The sequence below is a fragment of the Mytilus edulis genome, chromosome 1, assembly GCF_963676685.1.
Source record: "Mytilus edulis chromosome 1, xbMytEdul2.2, whole genome shotgun sequence".
Taxonomy (NCBI): domain Eukaryota; kingdom Metazoa; phylum Mollusca; class Bivalvia; order Mytilida; family Mytilidae; genus Mytilus; species Mytilus edulis.
The window spans coordinates 35,782,879-35,805,084 of record NC_092344.1 but is presented as its reverse complement, the minus strand read 5'-3'; the positions used below and the strand labels follow the sequence as shown (position 1 = coordinate 35,805,084).

The 22,206-nt window shown below is 33.8% G+C and overlaps 2 protein-coding genes across 2 annotated transcripts; both read left to right on the top strand.

Annotated features, from left to right (window-relative positions):
- Positions 1-7,562: 7,562 nt before the first annotated feature.
- On the top strand, positions 7,563-8,957 carry LOC139512877 (uncharacterized). Its single transcript, XM_071300861.1, has one exon. It carries the CDS (start codon positions 7,563-7,565, stop codon positions 8,955-8,957), a length of 1,395 nt encoding a protein of 464 aa, XP_071156962.1.
- Positions 8,958-8,960: 3 nt separating this feature from the next.
- LOC139481909 (integrase/recombinase xerD homolog) lies at positions 8,961-9,998 on the top strand (the record flags this gene model as incomplete). The annotated part of the gene is made up of 1 exon (XM_071265432.1): positions 8,961-9,998. A coding segment is annotated over one exon (1,038 nt), but the record flags the coding sequence as incomplete, so codon positions are not given.
- Between the last annotated feature and the right edge of the window lie 12,208 nt (positions 9,999-22,206).

The window sequence follows — 22,206 nt, the reverse complement described above, 5'->3', positions numbered from 1 at the left end:
TGAACGCCCTAGACAGAGAGTTTAATCCCGTCTTGAAATTTAAGTGTTGATTTGTCAGCTTTAAAACCCCATCCTTTTGAACCTGCTGAAAAGGTTGAAATCAAGTTTTATCGTATAAGTGTTGTTTTCTTCTTGCCTTGGCCTCTGGTAGAAGAAGAAGTGAAATTCATGCGTTTTACACTACTGATAACTGCCTTCGTTTTAATAGGGATAAGTCATCTGTTACCCTATTAACGGATCCAGCTTTTTTAGCCGAAAATCAAATTCCGGGCAGAGGTTCGGAACCGATAGTGATTCCAGCCCTTCCTGATGAATCAAGTTTTAAAGTACTCTGTCCTGTCAGAGTCTTACTCATATATCTTCAGAGAACACGGAGTCTCCGCACCTCCTCAAATTCCAGGTTGTTTATTCCTATTAACAAAGGAAAACAAGATTTGTCTGCTAAACCCATTTCAACTTGAATCTGTAAAACTATTCAATCAGCTTAAAGAACTTCTGAATAGTATGCATGTTAAAGCCCATGATGTTAGAGCTATTTCTACCTCCTGGGCCCTTTTTAATAATGCTTCTTTAGAGGAAGTCTTATCTGAGAGTTTCTGGAGAACTGAACATTCTTTCATTTCTCCCTATCTGCAGTTTTTAGCTACTCAAGCTCAGAGTTTGTACTCCTTAGGACCTTTAGTTTCCGCACAAAGAGTTGTTTTTCCTCCTGCATCACCTGGTTCAGGGATTCAGCCTTGCGTTAGATTCTATAGTTTACTCAGAATTTATGATGGTAACGTATTTATTGACATAAAATTGTACATTTTTAAAGTAAAATGATATTTTATTAAATAAATACTTAGGCCACACCAATTTAATTTCTTGTTCTACGGATTTTTGGACTTTAAAATTTGGGGCGAGCGAGCGATTTGAAAATTTAAATAAAAAAATATTTAATTTGCAAATTTTTGAGGCGAAGCTTGAAAAGTAGAGGCGAGCGATTATAATTTTTTTTTGTAAACATAAAATAGTAGGTTTTGACAATATTAAAGCTTGATTTATCACTTGTACTTTGACATTTCTTTAATTTCTGAAGTATTTTTTCCCTGTTCACCAAGAAATAATTAAATCTGGTCTATGTATGACATGTTTGTGTGACTGACAATGAGACAATTCTCCATCCAAGTCATAATCAGTTTGGGGACAACCCCTTAATGTTATAAATATCCCTTTTACATGTTTTATGAGGGATCAATATAAGTTATAATATATTTGTTTGTACAAAAGGGGTCATATTTTCTCAAAGAACTATATATCTATCTGGTATTAAATGGTCAAAACATGTCCAAGAATTTTGTAATATTCCTGGACTTTAACCATGTTAACACATTTACTTTAACAGTTTAATATTATTCAAAATAAGTGGACCCCTCTTTTAGAAAAAGTTGTTTAAAATATGATGTAACTCTCCTCTTTTTGAGTACAAAATTCTAAGTTTTCAAAGGTTTTGTATAGAAGAACTATACAAATCCTTGGTATTTCTATTTTCTTTTCTACATCAGTAAAATGACCCCTTTGTCCATGTTGTCTGAGGGAGGGTTGTTCTCAACCTGATATAAATAACAAACACAGGTCAAAGTACGGCCTTTTACACAGGGCTTTGATACAGATCAAACAGCAGGCTATAAAGGACCCAAAATTATTAGCGTACACAATTCGAACAGGAAAACCAACGATCTAATTTATATATCATGTATATCCAAATGGGAAAATACCAATGAACAACATTACCAAACGATAACTGTTGAACGACAGGCCCCTCAATCAATCAGGACAGGTGCATAAACATGCAGAGGCTATGGATAGTTTTGTTTCGCCAGCATACAATATAATTGCAGTTGAAGGCAAATCCTTCAGAAGTTCTTTGTACTTTATTCTAAAAACGAACATGTTTTGATAGGGAATATAAGTAAGGGGGAAAGTAACAAATTTTTTGGTCTTTACTCCGGTATTTCCGCTGATATAGATTTATATCGGAGATACAAATCTTGATCGGAGCACTCCCGCTTTGGATAAGTAGGTTTCATGCTGAAACAAATATTCTCAAAGATATTTACAAAGTGTGCTGGGGTGCTTTTATGTTTAAAATCGTTATATACAGGTTAGACTGTGATTTTAAAAACAAATATTGATATCTTTTTATAAAGTTTACCAAAAAAAACGGTGCGGGAAATGGACATGATTACATTTCCGGATGCGGGAAGCGGGAATATAAAAAAAATAAAAAAATTCTGTTTTGAAAAAAAAAGGTGCGGGCGGGTCCGTCGAACAAGGAATCAAATTGGTGTGGCCTTACCATTATAAACTAAAGGTCCATCCCAACCTCCCCTTCACCCCCTGTTTTTTTTCCTAGGGCTTCTTGCTTACTTTAGGAAATTAAATGGATGATATAAAGGCATGGTTATACGAGCACTGCTTGGTCATCCCTCTTCTCATTGAATGCTATTTTTATTTGGGGTTTTCCGCCTGTCAGACTTGCGCAGATGGATGTACTCAGAATGTTTGATGGTAAGTATTTATTTAATAAAATCTCATTTTACTTTTAAAATGTAAAAATTTACAAAAGAATGACTGGACACGTCATTGATGAGTTAATCCTAAAACATCTATCTATAGATGGACTGCTTTGTTATAAGCGAACCGGTTAAACCCCGCCCAGTCAAGTGAAATAAATCGAGTAATACTGCCTTAATGTTGAGGGGCCTGATGGGGATATCACCACGATTCGTGAGTTGATTTTTATGTCAATCACGATTCACAGAAAATAAATTTCCATGATCACGGATCACGAAAATGTAAAAATAGTATCCCCAATCAATCTCGATAATGGAGATTCAGGAGCTGCTTGTTTGTGTTGCATGGGTTCAATTAAGCTACACTCAAATACATTACTGGCTTATTACTTGTTTACGTGTTGAATTCTCCCAGGTTCTAAATTAAATCGTTAAAAACAGTAAAAGAGGGACGAAAGATACCAAAGGGACAGTCAAACTCATAAATCCAAAATAAACTGACAACACCATGGCTAAAAATGAAAAGGACAAACAAACAACAACACACACGACACAACATAGAAAACCAAAGAATAAACAACACGAACCCCATCAAAAAACTAGGGGTGATCTCAGGTGCTCCGGAAGGGTAAGCAGATCCTGCTCCACATGTGGCACCCGTCGTGTTGCTTATGTGATAACAAATCACATTCATGAAAGGGAAGGGGATTGTAGTTACGACGTAAGGAACATATCCGATATCATATGTGAAACGGTTATTCCATAACGGTCAACCAACTCGTGATGGCGTCCGTAAAATTTACGAAGGGATGATTTCAACTTCACCATTTGGAACTCTTGGTTTAATAGCTTCCTTGTGAGCAGCAACCCTCTATCAAGAAAATCATGATAGGAAATGCAAGCACGGGAATATCGTATCAGTTGGGAGATATATACCCCGTATGCAGGTGCTGCTGGAATGTTGCTACTTAGAAATGGAAAGTTCACAATTGGAAAGCTGAAATCATCTCTTTTGTCGTAAAGTTTTGTTTTCAACCGACCCTCATTGTCAATTTCTAGATGTTAGTCAAGATATGAGGCCGACTTAACTGTATCTGTAGTATCCTTTATCTCTAGCTCGATTGGATAGATGCGTTCCACAGAGTCACCAAATTTTGAATTATTTAGTGAAAGAACATCATCTATGTAGCGAAAAGTAGAGTTAAAGGATATTGCTAACTTCTTATCTTTCATCCTAAGAAGTTCCTGCAAGAAGTCAGCTTCATAATAATAAAGAAACAGTCGGCAAGTAGAGGGGCACAGTTTGTTCCCATTGGACAGTCTGTTGAAAAACACGTCCTCCGAACGCAACAAATATGTTGTCAATCAAGAAATCAAGCATCTTGATAATATCAGTTTCAGAGAATTTTTTGTTCGAATCAGAGTGATCCTTTACAAAGTAGGACTCATCCCTCTCTAAGACAAGATACTTGTATCTACGTTGGCCATTCTTTTTTACGAAGCAAAGCAATACCAACTCTTTCAATTTGTCCTTTAGTTTGGAATGTGGAATACTAGTGTAAAGAGTAGAAAAGTCAAATGTTTTAATACTGTTACACAATGAAAGAGAGTTAGATTGTATGTACTCTAAAAGATCTTTGGAATTTTTAAGTATCCACATCTGATTCACGCCCCTCTAGAATAGGCAGTTTCACAATAACTTTGAAGCCCGTCTTTGATTGCTGATAAAAATAGATGTTAATAATTTCGAAAGAGGTTTCGTGGAGCACTTGGAAGACCCAGCAATATACCGTTGTTTGCAAGGACACTTATGTAGTTTAGGTATCCAATATAGTGATGGCAGATCCAGTTCTTCATCGTTGGTTGAAATTCCAAAGGAACACAGAACAGGCCTATGATTATCCAGGATTTCCTCTTTGGTAAGTGTCTTGAGGGTATATGTTGAGTTTCCAAGTGAATTGTCAATACCTAATTCGTTTATCAAGCAGTTAATGTAATGAGTTTTACACACAAAAACGATGTTGTTTGGGGCTTTATCAGCGGGAACAACAACATATTTGTCATGGAGGTAGGATAGGTGCTTTGCAACATACATTCTGACTCCTTGTATTGTATCATATACTATTTCATAGAAGTGTTTTACTGGCGTAAAATATCACGGAACCATGTCTGTATTTTATCTTGAGACTATAAAGATATTGGAAGATGTGGTGTGAGTGTCAATGAGACAACTCTCCATCCAAATAACAATTTAAAAAAGTAAACCATTATAGGTCAATGTACGGCCTTCGACACGGAGCCTTGGCTCACACCGAACAACGTAGCTAGAAAGGGCCCCAAAATAACTAGTGTAAAACAATTCAAACGGGAAACCAACGGTCTTTTCTAATATGACGTCCTTATTACGCTTTGTAAACAAAGCCGTGTTCTAATGAGCACAAAATATGTTTGACACATGCGCACAAATTAACTGTTTATATTAAAGTTATTTCCATCGTTATCCTATGAAATATATACATTCAAGTAGCTTACATAAAATTTTATAATATATGTTATATCGAACAACATATATTTAACCTGCTCGTATTGTTAACCTTATCAAATATGAAATGTAATGTACAGACTCCACGGGGAGAAAACGGGAACAGCTAAACATTTTTACGGTATTTTTGTACGCTTCGACCTATAAAAATACTGTATTTGGTCTATTAGAATCGAAATAATTCCTTCATGTCATGCTCTATGCTCATTTTAACATGGGTGAGCATTATATTTGACCACATTTTACACCTCGCTAACGCTCAGTGTAAAATATCGACAAATATAATGCCTACCCATGTTAAAATGAGCATAGAGCATGACACGAAGGAATTATTTCTTAAATAAAGTATATATATTTATTTTGTCAAAAAAATATTCTGCTGAGCCTGATTGTTCTCCCACTCCTGCTGGTTGTCCCTTGAAGAAAACTAAGACATTCTGGGTTGTCAATAGCATTGTCTGTTTCTTCAGTGTCGTCCACATCTGATTCTGAATCATATTGTGTTGGTTGTAGAGTTAGCATGACTACAGTCGGTGCTGCAGAATACTCGTAATTTAAAAAAAGATATATGGGGAAGAAGAACAAATATCACAAGATTAAAATGAATACTATAAGAAATAACATTCGGAGCTAACTACCCGATCTTCAACGGGGGTAACTCGAAATGAAGACCGTATATATATGTAAATAATTTGCACACATTATGCACTTTTGCATGGTTATTGCTTAATGCATATAATATTTTTGGAGTAAACATAAATATTATAAAAAAAATAATAAGTTTTTTTGTCAATTAATCGAGAAACGGGCGGCTTATACGATAAAATTAATTGAGGAGATTTCCTAATTTCCGTGGCACGTAGTGTAACGGGAATTAATTGTCTTCTCACGTAGTAGTTCGAAGGCGTATGAATTTTTTGGGCGGGAAAAATTATTGTGTTAAATGATAGGTGTATATATGGTCATTTCTAGCCCTGCTTTGCTTGAGTGAACATCAAATATTTTTCTGAGTGCCATGATGGATCCGGACATCGAGAATAGTGTTAAGCGGATTGTCGGGGAGAAAATTCGAAAAACGCAGAATGATTTATTGTCGCAAATGGAAGGGATGTTTTCTATAAAACTACAAGAATTCGATCATCAACAGAAGGAGAGATCTGAGCTACAAATGAACAGATTACAAAACGAACTTTCGGGGAATGATGATTACAAGTTTCAAAGAAAGTCGTGTGAGGATCAGTTCAAATTCAATCGCAAACTAAGCGTAACTTTGAAGGAAGCCGATGCCAGTTTGGAGTCCAGGGACCCAAGTGCCAGTTTAGCCAAGCAGAAAATAGCAGAAGGTATACAACTAATACGCTATAGACAGAAATTAGTGAAAATGGCCGATTCGTCCGAGATGGGATGGAAAGTGGTACAAGAATATACAGCGAATCCCCTCGCAGATGATTCAGAGGACGACCGTAAGATTCTTAGAGCGCAGACACGAGCGGAGAGAAAAAACAAAATCAGAGAAAGCCAAGAAGAAAAGACCAACGCCATATAGCAGGCCAACTTCAACTGCTACTTCTAGGGGTGCAAATGGGAAAGCAAGTGGGAGGCCCGGAGTTTGCTACAACTGTTACAAGCCTGGTCACTGGAAATTTGAATGTCCAGAGAAAAAACGAAAGTTAAGTACAAATTTATTTAATGTTAATAAATTAAGTAGCATTTGCTCAGATTTAGTACATGGTAATAGTTTTCAGGTGAATACGAATCACCTACCTGATAAGTCTTTAAAGTATTTCATGAATGGTGATAGTATTTGTTTACTCGAGCGTGAACGTATCGAACAGGTGTCTAGCCAGTTAACGGTAAATTCAAGTTTACTCACACCTGTAGGTAAATTGAAAAAATCAATACACAAATGGAGAGATATAGACACAAGCATGTATATTTTAAGTGTTATGGAAAAAGGATACGGTATTCCGTTTAAAGTACTGCCAGATAATGTTATATTGAGAAATAATAAATCTGCTAGGGATAACGGGGAATTCGTTATTGGTGAGATTTTAAAATTGACAGAAAAAGGTTGCATTTCAGAAGTTAACGATATACCTTTTGTGGTTAATCCTTTAACGGTAGCTTTTAGTAGATAAAAGAAGCCCCGTTTAGTTTTGGGCTGTAGGCATATCAACGAATGCATACACCAGTTTAGGTTTAAATTTGAAGATGGTACGGTTGCAAGAGAATTGTTTGAAAAAGGCAATTTTTTGTTTAGATATGATCTTAGAAGTGCATATCACCATTTGCAAATATTAGAGGAACATAGAACTTATTTAGGTTTCAGTTGGGATTTCAATGGTATAACAAAGTACTTTGTATTTAATGTTCTTCCTTTTGGTCTGGCCAGTGCAGGTCATATTTTTACCAAAGTTCTTAAGGAAGTGATAAAATACTGGAGAAATCAGGGGTTGAAGATAATAATGTATCTTGATGATAGGCTTGGAGGTGCAAATGATTTTCAATCAGCTGAAAGAGCTAGCTCGTATATAAGATCTAGTTTGTCTGAATTTGGTTTTTTAATAACTGAAGAAAAATGTGTTTGGTATCCACAGCAAAATATGACCTGGATAGGTTTAGTATGGGATATGGAGTTCGGGAAACTTAGAGTTTCCAGTGAACGTATTGACAGATTAGTTGATGTTATCAGTAAAATACTTTTCTGTGTCGGAAAAGGAAAAATGTTGCACAATGCAAAGTTTGTTGCCGGAATTGTTGGTCAGATTATATCAATGCAAGCTGTGTTAGGTAACTTAGTTAGGCTTAGAACTAGAGAATTGTATAACTGTATACTATTAAGGGCAAGTTGGAAGTCACTTGTCGCTCTGACAGCTCCGGCTGTCGAGGAGCTCAGATACTGGTTAAATTCAGTAACGCAGTTAAATGAGCAAGGTAATGATCTGCATGAGTCAGATGTATGTGATTTGGTGGCGTTTACTGATGCCTCAGAAGTAGGTTTTGGGGGCTATATTGTGCCCGCAGTTGATGGCATATGTGCCGAGTCGGTCTGTGACTCGTTAGAAATTCTGACTGACTGTTGTCTAGAATTACCAGGTAACAGTTTGAATACTGTAGTAGGAAGTTGGACAGTATTGGAAAGTGGTAAAAGTTCAACATGGCGTGAACTTGAAGCAGTAAGCAGAACAGTGAAAAGTTCGTTAAGATGTTTAGAAAACCATTGTTTAAAATTGAATACAGACAATAAGAATGTAACTAGTATAGTTAAAAATGGTAGCAAAAAACCTGAACTGCAAAATATTGCTTGTGAGCTAAATTATTTATGTTCAGAGAACAATATAAAAATTAAACCACATTGGATTCCAAGAGAACAAAATAAAATTGCTGATGGTCTGAGTAGATATTCAGATTGCGACGACTGGGGTATTAAAGAATCTGTATTTCGAATGTTAGATAAGTTATGGGGTAAACATACAATAGACAGATTTGCTACAGATTACAACACTAAATGTTCGAGATTCAATTCTAAATGTTGGTGTAAGAATACAGAAGCAATTGATGCGTTCTCACAAAACTGGTTTGGTGAAAACAATTGGTTAGTACCACCACCAAATGTTGTTTGTAAGGTTATAAGAAAACTGTGCAGTGATGAGGCAAATTGTACATTGGTGGTTCCATTGTGGTATTCTTCACCTTATTGGTTGATGTTGCATGATATTTTTGGAAATTTGAAACATTTCATAAAAGAAAAGCATCAAATAATGAGCATTAGTCCTGTTGTTCCCGGAAGGGGAAATAATGGTGTATTTGGGAAATATATGAAATTTTCCTTGATTGCATTTAAGATCAGATTTAATTGATTTTATTTTGTATTTGTTATTTGTACAGGGTTAACGCTTGGACGTTTTGTAACAGAAGCCGTGGAGGATAGTGGTATTGGAGAGGATAATCCTTTACATGATTTGGTGGATAGTTTTTCGTCGAGACTGCTTGATTCCAGGAGTGACAGTACTGTTAGAAAATATAACTATGCTTTTAAAAAATGGAAAACATTTTCGCATGAACATAATTTGACTTATTTGCCAGCATCGCCTATTCATGTTTCCTTATATTTAGTTCATTTGCTTGATTCAGGTGCTACATACAGTACAATCAATAGTGTTTTTTATTCCATTAAATGGGCCCATGACATGTCAGGTCAGTTAGATCCTACAGAGAATGCTTTTGTAAAAAATATAGTTGAGTCGGCTCAACGTACTGCTAAAGCTCCAGTTGTAAAGAAGGATCCTGTGTCCAATGATAATTTGATAAGTTTATGTTCTATGTTTCAAGGGTCGAATGATTTAACAGTAGTTAGGGATCTGGCTATGATTTTACTGAGTTATAGCGCTTTTCTTAGATTTAGTGAGTTGAGTAATCTGAAATGTAACGACATTATGTTTAAAGATAGTTATTTAATTGTAAAGATTAAAAAGAGCAAAACTGACCAATATAGAGCTGGAGATGAAGTTTTGGTTTCTAAAGGTCAATCAATGGCTTGTCCCTTTGACATGTTATTAAAGTATGTTGGTATGGCGCATTTAGATATGTTTTCAGACAAGTATTTGTTTCGTCCATTGTACAAATCTAAGAACAAGTCTGGTTTAATTCAGGTTAACAAACCGATCAGCTATAGCACAGCTAGAGAATGCATACTGAAGCGTTTGAAATTAGTTGCTCCAGAGTTAAACCTTGGTTTGCCCTCTTTAAGGTCTGGTGGTGCCACTGCGGCGGCTAATTCTGACGTTAACGAAAGGTGCTGGAAGCGCCATGGTAGATGGAAAAGCGATTCTAGTAAGGATGGTTATGTGGCTGATTCTATGGAAAACAGATTAAAAGTGTCGAAGCAATTAGGTTTATGATTTATCAATCGCAGGTCTGATGTTAGGATTTTTTTTTTTTTTTTTTTTTTTTAATTTGAAATTTATTTGTTTATACAGTCTAGCTATCTTTGTTGTTTTCTATATACACAAGCAGCAAGCTAGTCGACAAACATACGTTTGTGTTTTAGTTGTCTATTGGTAGAAGTGTTACTATGTTAGGAACATAAGGTATAGAGAAGACTTCCTAATTTCCGTGGCACGTAGTGTAACGGGAATTAATTGTCTTCTCACGTAGTAGTTCGAAGGCGTATGAATTTTTTGGGCGGGAAAAATTATTGTGTTAAATGATAGGTGTATATATGGTCATTTCTAGCCCTGCTTTGCTTGAGTGAACATCAAATATTTTAACCTGTACGTTAAGAAACGTTCTTTAAATGTTTTTTTATATATAAGTATGTTCAAATTAGCATTTAAGTTAAAACTTTTCGTTATATATATAGGTGGTGTGGCTATACAAACGTAATCGGATTTGGTTATTTCAGACTCATTTCTGTCTTCAAATTATTTTTCATTTAGCCGCAGTCTTTTGACTGATAGCAGATTCTTTGTTTTTAAATGTTTTCTTAAATGTTTTTTGAACATTCTTATATCAAGTGCGGTCCAACACTTGGGTTTCGCCTGGCATCTGGCAAACGGACACAGGTTTCTAAAAGTAGTTTTTCCTGGACGGCCACGAAACATTTAGATATTAGTAGTAGATATTTGAAGTCATTATGATTGCCACAATTTGTTATGTGTATTGATGTGACATGTTTGTACATATTTGTTTAATAAAATTCGGCAGCTCAGAATATACACAAGCAGCAAGCTAGTCGACAAACATACGTTTGTGTTTTAGTTGTCTATTGGTAGAAGTGTTACTATGTTAGGAACATAAGGTATAGAGAAGACTAAAAAAATACAATTACTTTTAATGACCAACTTCACGTATTTCAAACAAGAAAAAAATGACCTAATTGCACTTTTAAAACTTACGCGCCAGCCCACTTCAAGTTTTTAAGCCAAGAAAGACATCTCAATGGATCTCTTTATTTCCGTAATGGGGAAAAAAATCACGAGAACGAAATATATGTCTCAATCACGAAGAACGAACAGAAAGGTTCACGAACAATGCTTTCATCACGAATCACGAAAATTAATCTGTAGAAAAACGGATCACGATAGCGAATATGCGCCGATCACGAAGAACGAAAATAACCCATCAGGCCCCTCAATATTAACATGACTTTAATAACTGTTTCAATTTGTTTGGTGGGCATTACCAATTATGGATTCGGTAATTTCCGCTAATAAAACCCGAAGTTTACCGAATTTGAACCACAACCATCACATACATCAAACATCATCATCACCATCACTGATCATCACCTTCATCAACAAAAAACGTATAATTTTGTGAGCACTTCATATAATTTTGTGAGCTCTGCATATAATGTTTGGACATCTAGGCAAACATCAGACCAGATTAGAAGGCCTGCTCCTATAATTGTCCGCTTTATCCATCATGGAGACAAGCAGTACGCCCTATCTAAAGGTTATAACTTGTCAAACAAACACATGCGCATTGTTGATGGTTTACCCCCAGTCATGAAAGAATCGAGGCATGAGCTTGCAAAGATGGCTTACAAAATTAGGAATGAGGAACATCTGCAAACAAGAATCAAGGTTGTCGGAACCCGCATTCTCCTACAAACACGTACAAACTCAAAAGATAATTGGTTTCTAAGGAGGGAGGTTCTCTGTTGCTTACCTTATAAATGAGGATTGTTTGTTTTGATTTTGCCACCATGATACACTTAATTTACTTTTGAAAATATATTGACGGTCATTGAAATGTATTTAAATAACAAGCGCATACAATGTATATAATTTCTTCTCTTGACAAGCATGCTTGTTATTTATTTAAATGTTTCATGTTTTTCCCGCCAGCTATTTAGATCTATAAATGAATATATATATTATTCATGTTTCTTAAACTATGTACTTATTATATATATTTCAGGTTTAAAAAAAAAAGAACAGTAAGTAAAAAGTGCGCTTGTTTGATGTTTTTGCATTTTCTTATTCCATTTTTTGTTGTTGTGTGCTTATCTTTTTTTTATGTTGTGTGCTTATCTTTTGCTATTTATGTTGTGTTTTTGCTTTGATTTTTTTTTATTTATGTTTTGCTTTAGAAAATAGTTGCTTTGTATTAGCTTTTTTTGATTTGCAAATTTCCTGCTTTTGCTTTGTATTTAAACCAAAATATATGCCTATAGCATGTTTAGCATGTTGTTATCAAACTTGACAATTCACCGTTTCAGAAGCTAAAGGCCAATTATCAAAATGTTTATTCTTGAAATTTAGATGTACATGTACTAACAAAACTTTTAGCCAATTAAGTTACATTATATTACTCATAAACAAATGAAAATAATTTGGTGTACGTTTTACTCAAATTGCGTTAGATTCTGAGATGGCGAATTAATTTCATATTGATTTATATGTCAATGATATATATAGGTTCCATAGATAATAGATTTACTTATGTACACACGTTATGATGTACAAGAACTCTCGCTATATAACCATGACTTACTTACATGTATCCTGGTAAAGAATATTAATTGGCTCAAAATGACGGCTACATATAATATAATATGATACATGTACATAATATGTGGAAACACTCAGACACATACATGTGTAAAAACTGGAATAATACATATTATTAATCACAATTTATAATGTTACAGTACTACAAAACAATGTTATCATAATCATATAAATTAGACTTAATAATTTAAGTAGCTTTTTAATTAACAGTGATAACTAATTTCTTTATAACTTATATTGAAATTTAAAGCAGGCCTTTCTTTTTCTGTACACATGGATAAATGTAGATGAAATCAGAATTAGCATAAAGTTTACATTGTCATGATTGTCCAATAAGCTATGACTTCATATTTTGAATAGGATTTAACACAAATCTACTTTTTACAATCAAAGGGAAATAACTCAAAAGATATTCATTGCATTTGGATTTATTTTTTAGTTTGAAACAAGAGCTGTACTCAGTATATTTAAAAAATATTAACTAATTAAAACTGCAAAAGAATGATGTAATGAGTACAGCTGATTTATTCATAAATCAAGTTATATTTTCAACTCAATGAATGATCATTTTATAATGTTAACCTTTGATCAAAGTATAACAAATACCTCCCCCCCCCCCCCCCCTGACAGCAGACTATAAACTGTAATTTCAGTAAGCTGGGTGACTATACCATTTGCAGGTATATATCTTGTATTTTTTTTAACTTACTCTTATTTATTATTTTCCTTTATTTTTTACTCAATTTTTTTTCATTTCATTTCTTTACAATGTATTTTTATTTTGTTTATTATTTTATTGGCAAATAGAAATTCATAGCAGATGTATTACTATTAACATCATGTTTGAATCAGAGACCAGACCATTACTTCATAACACACATTGTGTTAACTTTTTTTTACTTATTGCCAGTTGTGTGGGATTTTTTCTGTCATTTTATATAAATTATGTTTCAAACTATTTGTGTCATTTATACTCTAAATGAAAAATAATCTTATTCAGATTGTCTCATACAACTGCCAAGGACTTAATTCAAATGAAAAGCGAAGAGATGTTTTAGACTATCTAAGAGCAAAAGATTGTAGCATGTATTGTCTTCAAGATACACACTTTTCTGAAAAAGATGAACAATTTGTTAAGAATCAATGGGGTGGAGAATGTGTCTTTAGTTCCTTTTCTTCAAATCAAAGAGGAGTAGCCATTTTATTTAATATTAATTTTGAATATAAGATTTTACAAAGTAAAAAAGATCAAAATGGTAATCTATTAGGATTGAATATTAAAATTGAAGATAGCAATATAATTTAATTACATTATATGGTCCAAACATTGACAGCCCTGATTTTTATGATAAAGTTAGTGAAATAATTGAAGAATTTGATAATCATACCATCATTGTGACAGGAGATTATAACTTAGTGCAAAATCAAGACCTTGATACTTTTAATTACTTAAATATAAATAATCCAAAAGCCAAGGAAAAAGTTTTAGATATAAAGGAAATATACAACTTAACTGATCCCTTTAGAGAACTATATCCAGAAAGTAAAAGATATACTTGGAGGAAACCAAACCCTATAAAACAGGCCAGACTAGATTTTTTTTAGTTTCACAGAGCTTTTATCCAAATGTACATGACTTAAAGATACAAAATAGTTATAGATCAGATCACTCGCCTATTATTTTACAAATAAAACTTAATAACTTCAGAATTGGGAGGGGTTTATGGAAATTTAACAACTCTCTTCTATATGATCCAAATTATGTCCATATTGTTAAAGAGGTAATTAATAAAACTAAAGAGCAATATGCTTCTCTTGTATATAATCGAGAAAACCTAAACTTAATAGACTCAAGTGAAATTGAGTTCACAATTAGTGATCAATTATTTTTAGAAACATTGTTAACTGAAATAAGCGGGAAAACAATATCATATGCTTCATTTAAAAAGAAAGAAACAAATAAATCAGAACATTTGCTATCTGAAGATATAAACAAGTTGGAAGAAATAACCCAAACAGATGAAATTTTGGAACAGATAGAAAAAAAGAAAACAGATCTTAGAATTCTCAGACAAAATAAAATGAGTGGTCAATACATAAGGTCAAAAAAATTATGTAAATAAAACAATTCCTAAATTAATTGATAACTCAGGAAATATAATTGAAAACCAAAAACGAATCTAAAGGAAGCGAAAAATTATTACAAAAATCTATATTCCAAAAATGAGACAATAAAATCTATTAATCTGAACAATGCTTTACCCCATAAAGATATACCAAAATTATCTGAAAATATGAAAGAGTCGTTAGAAGGGGAAATATCATTTATAGAATTGACTGATGCAATTAAAAGAATGAAAAATGAGAAAAGCCCTGGATCGGATGGATACACAAATGAATTCCTAAATTTTTTTTGGATTGACATAGGTAAATTCATACATAGATCAATTAAATATGGCTATAATCAAGGGGAAATGTCTATTACCCAAAAACAAGGTATCATAACTTGCATACCAAAAGGTGACAAACCAAAAATATAATGTTTGGACCACTGCGTATAATGTTGTGAGCACTTCATATAATGTTGTGAACACTGCATATAATGGTGTGACAACTGCATATAATGCTGATCATCAACAAAAGGCAGTCATGGCGTTCCATACTATAGACTAGCTGCTACATAGATATTGATAGCAGCTACGTAGCTGCTACGATATTGAACTCAACCCTGGTATATCAGAGTACAAGTCAGAGTAACAAATTTCATACATTTCTTTTTTTAAATCGAATTAACGCGGCTATATCCCAAAAGATTTATCTAATTCCAATCTACTTAAAATAGTGATTTATGATTTCGTTATGATCTTATGAATTTGAACAGTGAGTCCTACTGAATTGTATATGATTTTTTACAGTTAGTTTTTCACTTGTAAACAAAGTAACGCTTCGAATAGCTTGACCTACAAGATGGCGGATGGATGGGGAATTCCCTAATCACGTGACATTTGTGAAATCTATTGTAGGTGTAACACCACTAATTCATGCCCGGCCAGAAAGCACATACCAGAAAGTAGTACATATTTAACACAAAATAATTTTTGACTGATAAATTTGAATAATAAAAAAATGGCATGAAATTTTAAAAGGAGGGTACATTTTGCCTTTTTGTCAGATCGGAAGTACCTGTTTTGGTACATCCGAAGTTCCGGGAATCAGTATTATTGTCATTTTGTTTATTTTCTTTGGTTACATCTTCTGACATCAGACTCGGACTTCTCTTGAACTGAATTTTAATGTGCGTATTGTTATGCGTTTACTTTTCTACACTGGTTAGAGGTATAGGGGGAGGGTTGAGATCTCACAAACATGTTTAACCCCTCCGCATTTTTGCGCCTGTCCCAAGTCAGGAGCCTCTGGCCTTTGTTAGTCTTGTATTATTTTAATTTTAGTTTCTTGTGTACAATTTGGAAATTAGTATGGCGTTCATTATCACTGAACTAGTATATATTTGTTTAGGGGCCAGCTGAAGGACGCCTCCGGGTGCGGGAATTTCTCGCTACATTGAAGACCTGTTGGTGACCTTCTGCTGTTGTTTTTTATTTGTCGGGTTGTTGTCTCTTTGACACATTCCCCATTTCCATTCTCAATTTTATTTTTATCTTTCTTATATGCAATGTAAGGTATGTTGATTTTTTCAGTACAGGACACCAGAAGGTGTTGCTTTGACATGCAATGATTATGATTGTCACTTTATTTGAACTTAAGATAAAAGAGCTGTGACCACTCGAAATAGAGGAATTTAACATAGAAAGCAATGGGGCCATTAATTAGTGGTGTACTTCCTTGTATATGATTTTTTTCGGCACAAAGATCTTCAAATCATTCAACTTCGCTTTATAGATTTTTATCCTGCAATTGGGTGTTCTACTATACAGATACAGCTCTACAGATATCGCTATTCTGTATATCTGTATACTATACAGATTTTTTCTAAACAGTTTTTTTCTAAAGTGAACATTGATTGGTTAAATATTTCTCAGTCATATCCTGTGTTTGAATTTGTTTGTTAGCTTTTTGGTCATGAATGTTTGTCTCTAATATTTAATTAACTGTGCATTTGTATTCAGATATCGCAGATCAAATTTATTCGTTCATTGTTTAATCATACGTTTTTTGATTGAGTTAAGTCTGCCAATTGATATTTTATCGTATGTTTTTCTTTGTTGTGATGTTATGCTATTGTTTCAGAAAAAGGGAGAAGGTTTGGATCCATTAAAACCGTTTAATCCCGCTGCAAATGTTTGCACCTGTCCTAAGTCAGGAATCTGATGTACAGTAGTTGTCGTTTGTTTATGTAATATATACGTGTTTCTCGTTTCTCGTTTTGTTTATATAGATTAGACCGTTGGTTTTCCCGTTTGAATGGTTTTACACTAGAAATTTTGGGGCCCTTTATAGCTTGTTGTTCGGTGTGAGCCAAGGCTCTGTGTTGAAGGCCGTACTTTAACCTATAATGGTTTACTTTTTAAATTGTTATTTGTATGGAGAGTTGTCTCATTGGCACTCACACCACATCTTCCTATATCTAAATATCGCTCTAAAGCTCCGCCCATTGTCGGACCGAGTATTGTATGAACCTGCGTGAACTCAGAATGTGTATTGCATTCGCATTCCAATGACGTATTAATTGCGAATTCGCGATTACTTTTATACGTTCTGTTTGTTTTCAAACATTTCTTTAGAGTAATAAGAATCACTCCAATTTTCTGATAACATACACACACGAACAGCAGTCTTTTCTACGATGACAACTATCGATTTCAAAACTTGAATGTGTATGATTGTGTAACGAAAACAACCATGCATGTTTAGTGAATGTCGAGTCTGAAGCGTAGCACAACTCGTACACTTCTGTTTTAAATTGGACAATGTTTTGTTATTTGTTTTTACTGTTGAAATTAGTTGTTATGTTAAAATAGATAATTATTCACCTTGAGCGATGTATTATTGTTGACCATTCGAGATTCTTTTTTTGCGAACCCGTCTTCAGCTGAATGTGTGATTACTGTATAGTATCACTACACGGGCCTCAAGGGGTTTCAAATCGAAAATAAATGCAAAACATGTGTTTTTGTGTCATTCAAAATACAAATAATATACAGAAATAATTGCAGGATAAAGACAATAACTGTTTAGTGTCTTTAAATATCAGCTGTATTTGTACGCGGCTCGAAACAGGTGTAGTAGCTCGCTAAAAGCTCGCATACACCTTGTTTCCTAGCCTCGTACACATACAGCTGATATTTAAAGACACTAAACAGTTATTGTCTATAGAAAGAAAGTTATAAAGAAATCAACATATTCGCTAGCCTTGAGGGTTACGACCCACTTTTGGTAATACCACTATATTCAATAGATCAGGTCTATTAAAATTAAAACAATATTGAAAACAGAATAAAATAATGATGATAAAAACTTACCCATGATAATTAATTTCACTGCTTAATTATTTCCAAGTATGCTTTTATTTTTTATATATTGGGAATGGATATGTGGTAAACGTGTCCTAATAAATAAAGTAATCTTAATATTAGGAAAAATGTATTATATACTTACATTTTGACGATTAAAAAGTTTAAAAATCTAAAAATATAAATAAAACATGGAAACCCCCTTGCTGGGTCTTCTCAAAACAATATTAACACTATACAGGTTTTAGGCATGGTATTGTCTGTTTCTGTGATATACTCATAAGAAAATTTAGTTCCAATAACCCTTTAACAACACTTCTACTATAAAGGAATGCCTATAATGGGAGGAGGGGGTTATTCATTTCTGTAATATCTAATATTTATGCCACTTTCTCTATGCTTCATACACTTTGCCTATTATTCTCTAGCTATACTTTATATTCTAGCAACTCATTATTCTCTATTCTTTATTTATTTGTCCTTTTTCTGTATTCTTTAGGCAGCAACCATTTGATTTTCTGGGGGGACCTATGGATTTTTTTTCCAGACAAACTTTTTTTTTGGCTTAGGCCCAAACAAAACATACCCCACCTCCCGAAACCCGAAAATCAAATGGTTACTGCCTTATATTTTTGCCCATTATTCTCGGTTCTGTTAACACAATCCACCCTCATAAAGTAGATTTTCTAAATGTATCATGACAGTTTTCACTTTTGTAGGACTATTGCGGTGTCAGACCAGATAAGTGTTGGACTAATCGGGTGCCGGACCAATGGGGTGCTCGACAAGTTAATAGAGTGTCGGAAATACTAGTATCGGAATGTCGAATATCGGGCGACCCCTTCAGTTTTGATCAACGTAATGTATTTGCTCTTACTAATTATCGATAGAAACCACTAGAGTTACTTTTCTCCTTCAACAATTAACCCCTACCCATTTCGATGATTGACCAATGCCTTACTCGATTGTACGCATCACTTGCAAGACCATTCGTATTTTTAAGTAGTCATCCAGGTCTCTTCAGGGCACTTTTTGCCTTTACTTTGCATGGGCAACCGGGAGGAGTAAAATTTTACACTAGTTTGTACTATAGTAGTATATATGTATAGTATACGGTATGCAGTAGGCAACATTTTTTTTAAGGGTAACAACTTTGATGTCGGACATTAAAGTGGTAGTCTCCCTTATAATAGGCACCGATAAAAAAAAAATTAAAAAAACAATTAACTAATTTATTTAATTTTTTTTTTTCCATTCACTTATAATTAATAAACCATGAAATACTTATACAATCATTAATCTTTATTTGTGTAAACACATTACTTGATAATTATTGATTTTCGGCTTATCTGGTTAATCCCTTTGGGAACATGAGTCATTATTGATTTTTGACTTATCTTGTCATTTCTATTGGACATACATGTAAACGTGTAAATAACAGTATTGATTTACGGATTATAACATTACTTTGCTAAATATAATTTATGAATTATCTATTTGAATATTTCTGTCCGTTGTGCTACAAAATATTCTTAATAAGAAGTAAATACTTTAAGGGGGAATAACTAGATATATATAAATTATCATATTACATTTCAGAGCCTAAAACACGTCTTTTCAGTACGGTGGTTCAACGTATACTGTGCGTATAAAATGGGCGAATCCAATTTAAGGGGGTGTAAGGTGTTGAAATTTTGTTTTTATTATTATTGTATTGGTCTACATTGAACTATTAATTAAATATCAGTTATCAAACATCGAAACAATTATCATTTATGAACATATACTGACAATATACCTTATCCTATTTGATTTTATTCTGATTTACATTGCTATATACCCCTATGATTAATTGGTTTAGTCATGTTGTATATAAACCCGAAAGCGGATCACATTTCAGACATCTTCTAATACAGTGAACGAACAGGATCCACGACAGTTTTATCAAGGTAAGTGTTTTTGGTCATCATATTATATAGTTAGACAAATATTTTGAAGAAATTAAAAATCATTGCATCTATAAAATATCGATATGATTTTTGTAAAAATTGTAAACTTTGTAAGTCTGAGGCCTTCCTACGCATGAACTATGTGTACCAGTCTAGGGCGATATCATAGCTATAACGGAAAGGAAAGCAATATGATATGTCCCCGCTATGACTGGGAAACCCTTTCCGACTAACAGTTCATGTGGACCATTTGGGGTGCCAGCTCTGTTTCTGGTGACAGAAATTTGAATGGGGCGTGGAAAATCTTGAAACACCAGTTTCTTAATCAGACTATCAAAACAAACTAGCATCAGTTTCAAGCAGAATTTATTAATTAAAGATACATTGTATTAAATACGAACACCATAATGTTTTAACAATCATAAATCTTTAATGTCACTAGCTTTCACCCAAGAATTGAATTTTACAGGCCAATTCAACCATTTTACAAAATATTGTTTAGTTCGACCAGTTCCTTTTCCTTTTATAATTTTCTCAATTTTCCATTGTTCATTGTCACTTAATTCCACCTTCTGTAATTCTGACTGATAAAATGATCCTGTTATTTCATCGTTATTATAATCTTTGATTCGATATGTCTGTGTTTGACCCCTCCAGTATCTTCTGAATATTGTAAAAATTTCACCTGTCCATTTTTGGTCATATTCCCTTGAAAAGACATTTCTCAGGTGTGTTATTCTTACTTTATCTCCTTTTTTGTATCGAAATTGTAGACGTTTCACGGGTTTCGTTGATGAATGTGAAGAAAAATAGGTTGATAGACGGGCGATCTCTTCATTTGCATTGGTCACTTCAGCTGGTGGCATATCTATTGTACGATGAACAGTGTGATTGTATGCATCTGCAAAACTTTGCAACTTTTCTATATACCTATATGTTTGTTTGTAAGTAAAATATCTATAAACTTTAGTTTTAATCGTTTTGATTGCTCTTTCCGATACTGATGCTTTAACTTCATTCAATACATAAAAATGATGTATCCCCCTTTTTTGAAAAACATCTTGAACGAGTCTCGATCTAAACTCCTGTCCTTTGTCTGTTCGAATTCGCTTTGGAGAGCGTGTTTTCAATATATCTTCAAATGCCTTAGCTACTGAAGAACCTTTCTTGTCTTTTAACTTTCGTAGCCATAAGTATTTGGAAAATGTATCTATAACAACTAAAATGTATGAAAATCCATCGTTGTACTTTGAAAACTTCACCATATCCATAAGGTCAGCAGACCATTGGTCATCAATGCCGGCAACTATTATATGAGTTCTTTTGTGGGGTCTCTTTGCCTGCCTTTGAATACTGTATGATTCCTGATTGTGTAACCACTTCCGTATTTTGTATTTGCTCAACGTATATTTTCCATCCTTTTTGACAAAAGCAAAAATCTTTTCAGGTCCGGAAAAGCTGGCAGGGTTAGATGGATTGAAATAAATGTTCCTTAGGTAGTCTTTCCAAGACATGTTCGTTGTTCTGCGTTCTAATGTTAAATGTTGGGTTTTTTTTTAATATTTTCAGTTACTTATATTTCTATTCACTAGCCTCGCTTTCATTATCAGTTTCCTCATCAGTGGTGTTTTCGTCTTCACTACCGCTATGGCTGTCATTTCCATGATCACTTTCATTGTCTTTAGATTCAGTGTCGTCATCTTTACCGGAACTTTGACTGTCTTCTATGAAGTTCTCAAGCTGGTGTCTATATTTTTTAATCGCCATCTGGATAGCTCTATTTTCATCAAATCCATCGCGTAAATACGCTTCGACTTTGTTCATAACATGAACATGCATTTTTTCATATTTTAATCTCATGATGTATTCAATTACCTGCAAATATCTATTCATAAATATAATCCAATCCTCATTTTTTAGCTTGTCATTTGCTCTCTGTTTGGCTTCTGTTTTTGAAAGCCCCCTTTTCAAGTATTTCTTTATTTTCACCTCTCTTGCTTCTTCATTATAATCTCTTGATATTTTGCCTATCTTCAGATAAGCTTTATTTTCTTGCTTGGTGTCATTTAAAACGTACTCGTTATCTGATTGGTTGTCAAGTCTTGCCTTCTTTGCTGAACTGTTTTCTTCTATATCTTCAAGCAATTTTCTTTTTGATTCTTTATTTTCCGG

What these genes read in the sequence shown, in the direction of transcription:
- LOC139512877 (XM_071300861.1), top strand. Translation starts at nt 7,563, where the DNA reads ATGTATCTTGATGATAGGCTTGGAGGTGCAAATGATTTTCAATCAGCT.